Source organism: Tetrao urogallus (assembly GCF_951394365.1).
Source record: "Tetrao urogallus genome assembly, chromosome: Z".
In the NCBI taxonomy this organism is placed as follows: Eukaryota; Metazoa; Chordata; class Aves; order Galliformes; family Phasianidae; genus Tetrao; species Tetrao urogallus.
This window is the reverse complement of record NC_136816.1, coordinates 51,963,140-51,976,913: the sequence shown is the minus strand read 5'-3', so window position 1 is coordinate 51,976,913 and position 13,774 is coordinate 51,963,140. Positions and strand designations below refer to the sequence as shown.

Genomic DNA, 13,774 nt, shown 5'->3' with positions numbered 1-13,774 from the left:
GTGCAAAGTGTTTGACACTGTCCCACATGACATTCTGGTCACCAAATTGGAGAAAAATGGATTTGATGGATGGATCACTCATTGAATAAGGAATTGGCTGGACGAGACTCAGAGAGCAGTGACTAACAGTGCAGTGACCAACAGCGCTGTGTCCAAGTGGAGACCAGTGACGAATGGCTTTCCTCAGGGACTGGTGTTGGGACTGATGTTACTTAACAGTTTTGTGGGTAACACAGACAGTGAGATCAAGTGTATCCTCAGCAAGTCTGCAGATGACAGCAAGCTGACTAGCTGAGTGCAGTGGACACACTAGAGGGAAGGGATGACATCCAGAGGGACCTGGACAGCCTTGAGAGGTGGGCCCATGGCAACCTCATAAAGTTCAACAAGCCAGGTGCAAGGTCCTGCACCTGGGTTGGGACAGTCCCAAACACAAACACAGGTTGGGTGGAAAATGGCTTGAGAGCAGCAGTGCTGAGGATTTAGGAGTGTCAGTTGAGGAAAGATCCAACATGGGCCAGCAATATGCATTTGCAGATCAGAAGGCCACCGTACCTTGGGTTGCATCAAGAGGAGTGTGACCAGCAGGTCAAGGGAGGTGATTCTGCCCCTCTACTCTGCTCTCGTGAGACTCCACATGGACTACTGTGTCCAGTACTAAATCCCCCAACACAAAAAGGATGTGGAGCTGTTGGAGCAGGTCTGGAGAAGGGCTATGAAGATGATCACAGGACTGAAGCACCTCTCCTATGAGGACAGGCTGAAAGAGCTGGGGCTCTTCAGCCTATAGAAGAGAAGACTCCAAGGAGACCTTATAGTGGCCTTTCAGTGCCTGAAAGGGCCTACAAGAAAGCTGGGGAGGGACTTTTTATAAGGGCATGTAGTGACAGGAAAAGGGGAAATGGTTATAAAATGGAATAGTAGATTTAAACCAGACAGTAGGAAGAAATTCTTTACTGTGAGGGTGATGAGACACTGGAACAGGCTGCACAAGAGAAGTTGTGGATGCCCCCTTTCTGGAAGCATTTAAGGCCAGGCTGGATGGGGTTTGAGCAATCTGGTCTAGAAGGAGGTGTCTCTGCCTATGGCACGGAGGTTGGAACTAGATGATTTTGAAAGTTCCTTCCAACCCAAATCATTCTATGATTTTATGATTGGAAGGCCACAATGACATCTCTATGGAGCCTTCTCTTCCCCAAGCTAAAGAAGCCCAGCTTTCTCAACCTATCTTTATAAAAGAAGTGTTCCAGCCCCTTTGATAATCTCTGTGGTTCTTGTCTGGACCCAGTCCAACAGCTCTGCATCCCTGCTGTACTGGGAGACACAGACCTGGATGCAGTGCTCCAGTCTGGTCTTCACAAGAGCAGAGTAGAGGGGGAAAATCACCTCCCTCTCCCTGCTGGCCACTATTCTTTAGATGCAGCGCAGAACACTGTTGGCCTTCCAAGCTGCAAGCACACGCTGCTGACTTGTGTCCAGTTTATTGTGCACCAGAATCCTGAAGTCCTTCTCACAGGGTTGCTCCGAATGAGTTCTTCTCCCAGACTGTATTCATAGTAATTCATGAATGTTTGTAAGCTTCCATGCATTATCATAGAATCATATAATAGAATCATAGAAAATGATGTTGTGGGTGTGTGCCTGGGTTGAAAAGGACTCAAAGATCATCTAGTTTCAAAGCCCTTGCCATAGGCAGGGTCACCAACCACTAGACCAGGCTGCCCAGAGGCACATCCAGTCTGGACTTGAATGACTCCAGAGATGGGGCATCCACAACCTCCTTGGGCAACCTGTTCCGATGAGTCACCACTGTCTGAGAGAAAAACTTCCTCCTAAAGGAAGTTATCTGAAAGTTGAGTTTAAGTCATATATAACTATGGTGAAACACTGTAGCATTAGTGATTTGGATCAAAACTTGAATCACGACAGATACTATCCTGTAATTATATATGTACTTCATTAGATTTCCTTGCATGCTTCCATAACAAACCATTTTTGTTCTGAAAATAACCCTGATATATTTTATGGCAGAATAAATTTTTATTTATCTAAGTAATCAGAAGTGGATGTCAGCATTTGTCAAATACATAACTTCTTTATATTTGTAATTTTCCGCAGAAAGTGTTCTGAGAGAATAACTAAAATCCTTAACAAAAGCTGAATACGAACTGAACCAGAGGGAAAAAAACAATGGAGGAAACCAATAGTGCAAATATTCTATTTGTCACAGAAAAAGTCTTTCCAGAGTTGTTTTTCAAAACAAGAAATAGTGAAATGTTGAGAAATGAGTTTCTCTTTTGCTTCACAGAAGAAAATAGCAGGGTACTTGCAGCAAGCATTGGGGTCCCACCCCCCCTGGCAGGCACCCACTGCCTTGAGCTGCCCAGAGCCATTGCCTTCTGCCAGCCTCCCAAAAGCAGCTGGCCCGTGAGCATGGCCTGAGCAAGGTGATAGAGCTACCACATACATTGACAGTGCTGTGGTGTGGGCTCCTTGGTCAGGAACTAGGTGAATGTCCAACATAAAGCACAAATCTCATCAGACCCACACATTGACCAGTGCTGGGAAAAAAAAAGAAAAAAAAAATTTGGGCCACTCTCATTGTTTATCTCACAGGGTACCAATCTTTCAAGGAAATCCTCAAACAATGGCAGCCTCAAAACTTCATGAACTGCACTGACTCCACCATCCGGACAGGACAAGACATCTCAGCAAGAGGCAGTAGCTTAGAAGGACTAAATATTCTGGATGTTCTTGGCAGGCTGAGGCCTCCTGGCCAACAGAAGCTGCAGCTGCAATGCTGGTGTTTCCAACACATAGCTGGCACCTCACAAGAGAAGGTCAAGGCAAGCATGGGCTATTTGAGCCCCATGGCTTGGAAAAATTAAGAAGCACCCTGTTGCACCTGAAGCAATTTCTATTGCCTGAGGGCACATAATCAACTCACCCAGCTGCTGCAATATTAAGGAAGAGGTATGCTCTTTTTACAGGAACATACTGACACACAACAGATGAAAGCAAGGGATTGCCTTGCAGTAGAACCCAAGGATGAACTCAGAGCATCTAAAGAAATAGATGAGATTACTTGCTCTGAAACCAAAGAATAGGAGTGCTTGTAATGGGCTTGCCTACACTGGAACTTCACTTTATACATTCTTTGCTCAAATCTCATTTGACTCAATGGCAGCACATCTTCAGTGCAATGGGGAGAATGGAGAAAGTGGCTGTATCTCAGTGCAAGCTCTGTCTGTCTGTCTGGTCTTCTTACCCAAATTCTCTGCAATTGCAGACAGAATGCCAGTAACTGTTGAATTCCTCAATATTTGAAAACGTTTCTTTCAGAAATGCAGAAAGCCTACACAGGTAGACACATGCCCTCATTTCCCTGAAATTGTTTCCAAGAGGATGGTGTACAGCATTTGAAAATACTGCAGTGTACTGAGAATTAGAAACATAGGGAGTATCACAAGGCTAAGTGAATCAAATCCAACAAGTAATTTTTATCCCTCAGGGGCCGTTTTATTAACACTTTATGTGTATTAAATAATTGATAAACTTATTTTTAATTTTCATCACGTTTTCGTGGTTTTTCAGTCTGCGCCACCAACTGCTGCACAAAATGAAGCCTTCCTGCAAAAGTCAGTAGTGCTTTTTCTTTCGTTGAACTTCTCTTTACCACCAGAGGGTGCAAAACTGCAGTGCTCAAATGCTGATCACAAAAAAATCTGAGCATCATCACTGCAAAACTAATTGTAGGAAGTCTTATGAATACAGTACAGGTGTCATTACACATAACCACCATCCCCAGTCTAAACCATAACAAGACCTCAAGATGCTGTTAAGAGTTTTCTATTTGATGCCAGAGCATCTGATACTGTAGTAGAGGGAGGAGAGATTTCTGCCACAGAACAGAAACACACACAAACACAAACACACATACAAAAAAAACCCCACTTAGTTTTGTGGGCTGTACTTTTTTTTTTTCCATATAGACCTTCACTGTCTACAGAATATATTTTCTGTCAGGCTGTAATCTTTAATCGCTGTAGTAGATTTCTATATCTGTTCAGAATGTTTCAGAGGTCATACAACCTTGTCTAAGACTGCCCAGGCATAAAGATCATTGCATTTGTGCTTTATTTACTGATAACTGCTCATGATTCAGTACTGAAAAACACAAACTGATTGTGCTTTCCAACAGTGCCAGTACTATAGAGAGCATGGTCTTTGACACATATTTCTAAATAACATTTATTGTTAAGTTTATTTGCTTAATCCAAAGAACCAGAAGACTTCCACTGCTGGCTTTTGGTGTTTTTTTTGTTTGCTTTTTTTTTTTTTTTTGCTTTTGTTTTTGTTTTTAACAGATGACTGCAAGTCTGTAATTGTTTTGTACTGATCATCTTACATAAACAATATTACATTTACACTGCAGCAGCCTTTCAGCTGTGTGTACACTGTAGAAAAATGCATCAAATGATACCTCGCTTTCAAATCAACATCAAAGCAGCTGTAAATGAAACAACATGAACAATGAGGTTTTACTAATGAATAAAAAAAGAAATACTGTATAACGTTAGTACTTCTTCCATTACAAAAGTCTCCTGCACTCTAGGCTGTACTTTTAAAATCCTGCTTCTGTAGATTATACCTTGCTGCTAATACTAAAATCAGTTTTTTGATCCAAATAGGAGGTCATTTTATAACATTCCAAGCTTTGTTTTTAAGGGGCAGAGGTTCAAATTTCTTCCAAAAGCTATGCATATTTCTTCGTTGACTTGATAATATCTCTGCAACAGGCATGGTTTCAAAAAACAGACAATTATACAGAATATTACCTATTAACTTCCAATACTTTTTTTTCAGTAATCTATTACTAAGGATAGGCTTATTATACTGAAGAATAGGCAACTAGAAATCCTAGTAACCTTCCATGCATCTTTATGCACACATTGTCTTTATCCTCAGCTATGTAAAAGCACATTTAAAAATTTATACAAAACAATATACTCAGTTTCTAAAACCCCCATTTTTTAGAAAAAAATGGAAATTATAGGAAATATATCATACTCCATAAGCACATCCTCAGTTTAAACGTTAGCAGCTACACTTTATGCTCCCTACATTCAATCTCACTCCCACAGACCACAGATAGATTTCACTCTTTGACTCAGAGAAGTCCAAAATTTCTTATTCCACTGGTTTTTGAAGCAAAACATACAACATGCTCAGTGGCTTCAAATGCTCTTTCAGATAGTGTGCAGGAGCAGATCAACTTCTGCTCCTCAAACAACTTCTCATGCCTCCACAGTTTTTAGAGGATGTGGTGGATATGTGGCTGAACACATGTGAAAACATACGGGCAAGGAACCTCCAGTCTTCAGTGCTTGCCCACTGCACCCTGTTCTGGCACTGGGCATCACTGAAAAAGGCCTGGCTCCATCCACTTTGCAACCTCCCTTTCTGATATTTATAGACATTGATGAGATTCCCTGGAGCCTCCTCCTCTCTGGGTTGTACATCAACTTCTTAAGCAAAAAATATAATTACTAAAAGAGATGGAAATTATGACATCGTAGAAACACAGTACCTGCTTGTTGTTTTCGTTAGTACAACGCAGCCTTTTGAGGGACACCAAGTGTCTGATCTTCCTAGCAACAGAAATAATCTATTGTTATCACATCAGATGGTAAAGAGGGAAGTGAAATGACACAGTGATATTTTTTTAAGCTGAATTCTTGATGCTCTAATGGAACAAGAACTAAAACCAATACCAAACAACTGACTGAGCAACAAGCAGTGAAACAGTCGTGTTTTTGTTCTAAAGTACATGACTATGATGATGCTGAAAGAGTTCACTCAAACATCTGGGAGCAGAATTTGGCAGCATGCACATCATACATGGCAAAAGTGCAAGCACATGCAAGTGTGCACGCAAAATGAATCACCTGGCTGCTGACTCTTCCAATTGCCTGGTTGACAGTTTGAATACTTTGGAGTAACTTCACAGAGAAAAGCATGGTAAAATAAACCCAAACACCAATTTGCAGCTGTCTGTATAATAGCAACTTTATCCTTTCTTATGATTTCACAATTTTTTAGCCAGCAAGTGAAGACTCCAAAATGGACAAATCAGTAAAAATCACGGCCTTCTTAATTTTGCACATTTTCCTTGAACTGCTTGAAGTCAGCAGTGTTATCACCACCCTGCTCCTTACTATATGGAGGTTCATGCCAAATGCACGGACAGGGAAAGCACAGAGAAGGATTAAAAAAAAAAAAGGAATTGTGCTCTGGAGATGTTAATTACCCTCCTTGACCAATCACTGGTATTATCTTCACATGTTGCTGGATACTGTCTCCAGATTTTCTTCTTGCATAGTAAACCCCTTGCCACTCCTAAGAAAACATGCACAACAGAAAGCATCTGATAATACATAGTTTGCAGTCGAATATTCATTTATTATTGCCTAGTCCTTATGTAGCAAATAATTACATACTATTTCATGTTTACATTCTAAAAAAGTGTAAAATCTTGTAATCCTCAGCGCAGCTAAGCAGATATTTGCTTGTCTGAGGATAGTGTAAACTTTTTGATATGTTTCTCTCGTGAAGAAGTGCCCAGTATTTTCAAAAAAGTTTAGGAATCAGAGGAACAGAATTCAGATGAGATATATGCAACTCGAGAGAACAGAGTCTCATGTTTTTAAACCCAGAGTTTAAAAAATAAAACAGACTGGAAATCCAAATTAGAATTGCCCAAGCTGATTTTAGATACTCACCTTTCCTTTTTTAATACGTGCGTTGATAGCATCTGACAGATCTGCACGGTTTTTATCACTTTTTGGTAGCTCAGTAAGTTCCTTGCCAATGAGCTCTCCCTTCTGATACCCCATCATATGCTCGAAGGCCGGATTAACATACTGTGAAACAAAAGAACTTCAGGATAAGAAGGACATACTTAGAAGATAATTACTCACATAAAACTATCACAGTATTTCAGGGTACACACCTAAATCCAAAACCACACATCCCTGCAGTCTGTCACATCAAATATTATGCCAGTAGTGAAACACTTCACTTACATTTGCTAGATACATATTATTTATTTAGTTATTTATGTTACATACGGAGTTGAAATAGAATCTGAAATAGAAAACGTGGAAAGAGAACAAGCCCCTTTACTGTACAGGGTATCTATTTCTGCAATAGATTTCACGTTTGTTTTGCTATAAGCAACTGGAAATTATCATCTGAGTAAAATTAGAGAAGGAAATGTTCTAGAAATTCAGCAAGTGTCAACAGGCAGCATCCAGAAATGCTGCAGAAATACGGCAACAAAAGCAAAACACCGAATTAGAAGAGACTTTACAGAACAAAGATCTCTTTGGGGTTTCTGTCTTTGAATTCTGCAAAATGATTGGTCTTTTCCCCATACCTGAATAACACGATCTTCACTGGTTATTTCTATTGCTTCCTGACAACGTTCTAATGCTGTAAATACTGCATTACATGCCCTGAAATTAGCAAATGATTCACATTAGTTTTATTGTTAGAACATTTTGCTTATCGTAAACAGATTATTGCACTGTACTTATCCACGGATTAATCACAAATTAGCATGCTGTTTCAACCAAACCGGGTAGCCATCACCATTATAATTTTCTGAGGAATTCAATCTTTGGACACTCCCGTTGCTGACATATTTTTCTGAGATCACTTACAAAATTTGCTCACAGGCACCGCATCACTTAACAGCACAGTGCCTTTTCCAAACACCCTTTCTAGAGCAGGAACTAAAAATGAGTAAAAATAACAAATGGCTGCATACATTGCAATAGAAAGTTTTGTGAACATCAAGAATAGAGAACACAAAAATCAGCACAGTACATTTCATGAATCTGTGTATATAAAATATATCCTAATATATACCCCAATAAAATATGTCCTGACATACACACGGATAAAATGTGCTGTGCTTATTTTACATGTGTATATACACATAAGTATAAATGTAAATTTTTCAGACCTTGATTATCAAAGAAGTTGTAATGCTAAGCGATTAGAGGAAATGATTTAAGCCATCACAAAATCTTAGTCAGAAAAATATCATTTTTCCTGCTTTCAATTTATAATTCAGTGGCTTGACTTTCATACTGGCTAGTCTTAATTAAGGGCAAAACTAATCCCCACCTTCCATTTTTTCAGGGCTATCCTTGAACTAATGCAGGAAAACAAAATCTTTACCCTTTTGCTACAGGACTGATACTGCTTAAACTATAATTTACACAGAATGAGATTGAAATAATGTTATTTAATTCTAATTAATTATGTTAATTAAAACAATGTATTAATTAACACAGTAAACTATGGAGATTTAGTGCATACTAAAAGACACAAATCAGACGATGTGCTGTGATGGATCCCAGTCCATTTTCTGGCCTAAATTCAGACCAATTGTCTGCTATGTATGTCTCACTGCAGGGAGCATAAAATGCACCATGCAGAAACATCCTTGTATACAGCTGTAACCTAGTGGAAATGTCTTGCTCACAAACTGTACAGTGAGGTGTGATTAATACTGATGATCAGTGCATGGTTAGCACAGAAGTATTCTACCTCTGCATTAAGGAATATTGGATGTTGGTAGCTTTGCTCATCATGGAAGTAACTCAGAAACAAATTGGAAAGGGAATACACATGAAGACATACATACACAGTGATGTGGATGAAGATTTGTAGGAAGAAGCATTGTATGCAGAAGACAACTGTACTCCTTCAGTTTATGCAATAAAATGAACTATCAGTGTAATTTTACAAGGGACAACCTAGCAGTTCAAGTTTACTCCATGGTGTGATTTTGTGCTGTGCAAAATAACTGAGTTATCTCAGTGGTAGATGCTCATCTGGTACACAAGCACTAACAAGTCACTAAGTAAGCTTTCTGCAAGAAATCGCAGAGCTGTTTTAAACTGATTACACTATTCAAAACCTACTTTTTCATTTGATCTGGCAATCAAGCTAGCTTTGGTAGATGCACACATCCCACAGATGCCCAAAAAAACCCTTTAGAATTAAAGAAACAAAAAATCTGTCTAAGAAACAGTGTACCCATCCGGACAGTTCTGTTCACTGAAATGACCAGATACTGCGTCCCTGGTCCAAAATTCTCACAGACTTTCTCTTTATTCAAACACCTAAAAAAAATTCTGGATTTTGTCCCATTGATTTACTTTCTGAGAACATTATGTCTTTCTTCTCAAAAATACAAAGACATATCAAAGACCAGGAGCCCCGTGAGATAAATACACAGTGCAACATTTTTTTCCCCCATTTCATTAAACCACAGAGATGAAAGCAAATTGCAACCAAGTAGGGCTAGCAAATCTAGTTGTGCTTATTTTTTTATGGTAAGCTCAATTAAAACATCTGCCTCTTTGGGCAAAAGCAGGAAGAAGTTCTCTGTTGCAAGGCGTCAGCTTCTCTAAGCTACAAGTATGCCTTCTCAGAAAATTTGTCTTTCAGAAGGCTGTTTTGATCCCCCAGATGTTAGCACAAAGCTTCTTGCATTAAAAGAAAAGTAGAATTTAACTCCTCTGGGTCTGCCTCAGGCAGTGGCAGCAACAAACTCCAAAATACCACAGCTGTGCTGCCAAAAGCTTTCTGAAACAGTAGTGCACCAGAGGTGATGTAAATATACAGACATACACATGTGCAAATATATACATGATGCGTTACTAACATACAAAACATACAATAACACAGAAAACATCTAATTTGCTATACGTTTACATAAATTAAAGGGAAGGAAGTTCACAGTTTACATAACTAAAGATAGAAGAGTAAAAACAAGCCAAATTACAAGTGGGTGGTACAACACTGTTTACATAAACAATACAGAAGAGAGAATTGTCAGTAGCTGAAAAGCTTCTGAAGAGTGACACTCTCTTCCAAATTTCAATATTTTTTTTATTGGTGATAGTTTTAAATAATCTCACAGAAAAATATGGCAATCAATATGTGAATCATGTTCCCTGTTTCTGAGTTATAATTATCTGCATTCATAGTTGATATCACTAAAAGAGATGCTTAACTCTACTGGCACTGAATTCTTAAAGTAGGTTATTCCATGTGTTACAGCAGGTAATTTTCAATAAAAAGAACATGAAGTTTATAACAGAAAGAAATAAAGGAAAACAAAACATAACACAAGAAGTCATTGACATATACACTGATGTTTTAGAGAAACAGAAGGATAATTTCCACTCTTCTATGTTTTGATAAACACTAAGAAAGAGATGGAAATGACGAAAAGTTACTATACACAGAGTAACAAGCAATGAATGTCCTCAGCTAAGAAATTAAGGAGGTTATCTGCACATGTTTTTATGGTTTCTGGTAAGAATCTTACTTGAGACATTATCAGGCAACAAAGTGGATTGCTGCCTGAACTGTGAGAAGAGTAGTCCTCAAGATGATATACAACAGCTGGAAGAAGTTTCCTTTTTGTCTACAGCATGCTTGTTATTACAAAATCTGTCGTTTTGGACCTAAACACAAGCTACAGGTATTGCTTGTATGAACATAAACTGATGTTTGCTAACTAAATTCACAAGTAACACTTTTCACACTGCATTTACAACTGAACCAAGTCAGATTCAGCTCTAATTAACTTCTAAAATTTCTGTGCTTTTTTTTTTTCTTTATTTTTTTCTGCTGAGCTTTGGGAAATACACATTAATATTGTGACAGCATGAACCCTATTTTTTTTCCTAAAGATTCTACTACAATCATATTTTGCATACATAAACACATATTTGCTTGAACATTAAGTTCCTTTGTGATAGATTTGTGAATGGAATCTTAAAAAAATCTACTGCTTAAACAGCAACACTGACTCCAGTAGTGAAGTGATAGTATTTTCTGTAGAAGGAAATGCAACTCAATTATGGGAATCCAGATAAATACACTTTCTCTGTATGACAACTCAAAGATCTTTTTTTTATATACAGTTGAATTGTAAAGATATTTATATGTAGGTGTAAGCAACAGAAGCACCAGTATTAAATATACAATCAATCATATTAAACTGATTATATAATTATATATTCCTTCTTATATTTGGAAGATAATTTTACAATTAAATATTTCTTATTTAGAAAAAAATTGTGATTTTGATTTGGCACAGAGTAGGAAGAGCCAGCCCAAGACTGAGCTCAGTTCAAGACATGAAATCTCACACACATAAGATTAAGAATGACTTTGAGAAATTTTCCTGTCATGTCACTTTGCAGCCCATAAACCTTTCTTACACACAAGTCAGCATTAAAGTGCTACCATTCAATTAAACGAACGGAAGCTGTTCTGCAATATTTCTGCTAAGGGATCTCATTCTGATTGCAATACCAGTGATGGCTGCTGTACTATTGCCAAACTCAATGTGGGCATCTCAAGACATATGGGCACAAGCAAGCATCAGAATAAAGGACAAGTACTGCATTCTGCATTAATGAAAACTGTCATTTAAACCAGCAGTGAATGAAGCACATCAACAAAGCTTTCTAAAGGCACCACTTATTAAAGCCCTTACATTTGTCTGTTTTGTAACTGATCAAGGAACAAGGCTGTAGGAAATTGTTAGCATATGAAATACATATATCTGCAGTTGGGAACGTAGACCAGTTACTTATTTCCAAATATTTATTTCTTATGCCTTCTTATATGTCTACATACCGTAATTTGAACTGAGATCGCACTTCCCCATGTTCTATTTGAATGAGTTCATTGTAACAAGCAGTTATGCTGCTATTCTCCATGAATCGCTGGAAAACAAATCAGAAGTGCATGAAATAGAATGGAAGGTTTGTAATCTATTATTCCTGTTCTTGTATCTAAAACTCTAATGTTATAAAGAGAGCTGGCAATAGGACGACAAAGGGCCACAAAAATGGGGCCGGAATATCTTTCATATGAGGAATGGCTGGAGGAGCTGAAACTGGTCAGTACAGAGAAGAGAAAGCACAGGAGAGACCTCATTAAGATAAAATAAGTACCTCAAGAAAGTGCAAAAAGAACAGAGTCAGGCTCTCTTCAATGGTGCCCAGTGTCAGGACGAGAGGCAGTGGGCACAAAATGGAGTACTAGAGGTTCCTCCTAACACCAACTTGCCAGCGTCAGGATGATAGCTGGACTTGATGATCATAAGGATCTTTTCCAACCTAAGTGATTTTATGATTCTTGCTGTGTGGGTGGCTGAGCACTGGCACAAGTTGCCCAAAAAGGCTATGAGTCTCCTCCTTGGAGATGTGCAAAAGCCACTTGGACATGGGTAACCCACTCTGTGTGTCCTGCCTGAGCAGGGGTTGGGCCAGATGGACCCAAAAGTCCCTGCCAATCTCAGCTATTCTGGGGTTCTGTAGAAATGCTTTCATTGCGCCTGTTGTGTTAAGCAATCATCTATGCAATGGGAATGATTCTCTAGTCACTGTGACAATATTGCTAGCTAAATAAAAAGCAAGCATAAAAATCTGCTGAAACCACAACTGTGAGCTTTGCCACTTGGTTCACTGGTTCATTTCAGTAAGAAATAGGTAATCTTAAAAAAAAAAACAAAAGTCTCAAATAAAATCAGTAGCATTTGGATGTTTCATTAGGAACACCTATGCCTTAATTCAGAACAGGAACGGAATACCTTAAAGACATAAAATATCCATGCTAAAAATTAAAATAAATTTAATGACATTTGGCATTTTGTCTGTTTTTAAGTAAGTATTGTAGCTGAAACTCACAAACTGTAGTAACTTGAATTTGTAAGTAACGTCAGTAAGCTGTCACTTTTGAATTCAGAAGTGCAGAAAAGTAAAATTTGACAGTTGTTAACAAGACCTTTTTTTATATGTGTTAGATGGAATGTCCTCTATTTGTTATGCAGAAGCAGTTAGCAGAGAGGTATTGTGCTTGGACCAGCTGCAGTGAGAAAATTCACATTCATCACAAAAGTATTAGCATGTTCTCTGACTTCAGTTCAAGTTTATTGCTCACTAGTAAACTTCTGCTGTGTGGATTTACATCAGTGATTTGTAAATACATCTGTGGATTCTGCTTTTCACACAAAATACTCTGTGACATCATTAGTTTTCAGAATACAGCTGCATGCTGAGTGAAGAGCCAGCACTCAGATCTGTGAAGAACAAAGAGTGTTGTATGAGGAATCTTTGCTTCTCCCCTTTATGAAAAAATGCGATTTGGGAACCAACAGCTTAAGCCCAAATTTAAAAGTAACTAACCATGGGCCTACTTCACTCCTCATGTTAAGATATTAAATATTTCTATAACTGTCACTTTTCACAGCAGGAAAAAGACATTAAGATTGATGTATTTGTAAGTGTATTCCCCCAAAAATATTAAAGGAGCTCTTGGGAATCTTCAGCTCTGAATCTGATGTAAAAATTGAGGTTTTGTCTATAAAATTCTAGAAAAAAGTGACAGACTAATTGGCTACAGCATCAGATACTTTATTAATCATTTTGGAGTTGCACTTAAAAGACAGGTACCATCAAACAGAACAATTACAATTAAGTTTTGTCAAGGGAACGAGGAAGAATGGAACTAGTATGACAAATGCTGATACATTGAATAGTGATAATGCAAAATAAACTACTGGAAAAGGTGGAGTATAAAAATAAAGTTAGGGAAGATAAAGCTATAATTTGAGCAGATGGGATTTTTCAAAAATCAATTTTATTACATTGTTGAGGAAAAGATCCCTGGATGT

At 38.2% G+C, this 13,774-nt stretch overlaps 1 protein-coding gene across 1 annotated transcript in view; it reads right to left on the bottom strand.

Annotated features, from left to right (window-relative positions):
* Positions 1-13,774, bottom strand: part of PDE8B (phosphodiesterase 8B) — a gene marked incomplete at both ends in the record, with an annotated part of 69,221 nt that overhangs the window by 16,907 nt on the left and 38,540 nt on the right. The window contains 5 exons of the mRNA XM_079548997.1: positions 5,591-5,651; positions 6,311-6,399; positions 6,783-6,923; positions 7,439-7,517; positions 11,734-11,822. Of these exons, the coding sequence (XP_079405123.1) occupies positions 5,591-5,651; positions 6,311-6,399; positions 6,783-6,923; positions 7,439-7,517; positions 11,734-11,822 (459 nt within the window). The remainder of the gene's footprint in view (positions 1-5,590; positions 5,652-6,310; positions 6,400-6,782; positions 6,924-7,438; positions 7,518-11,733; positions 11,823-13,774) is intronic.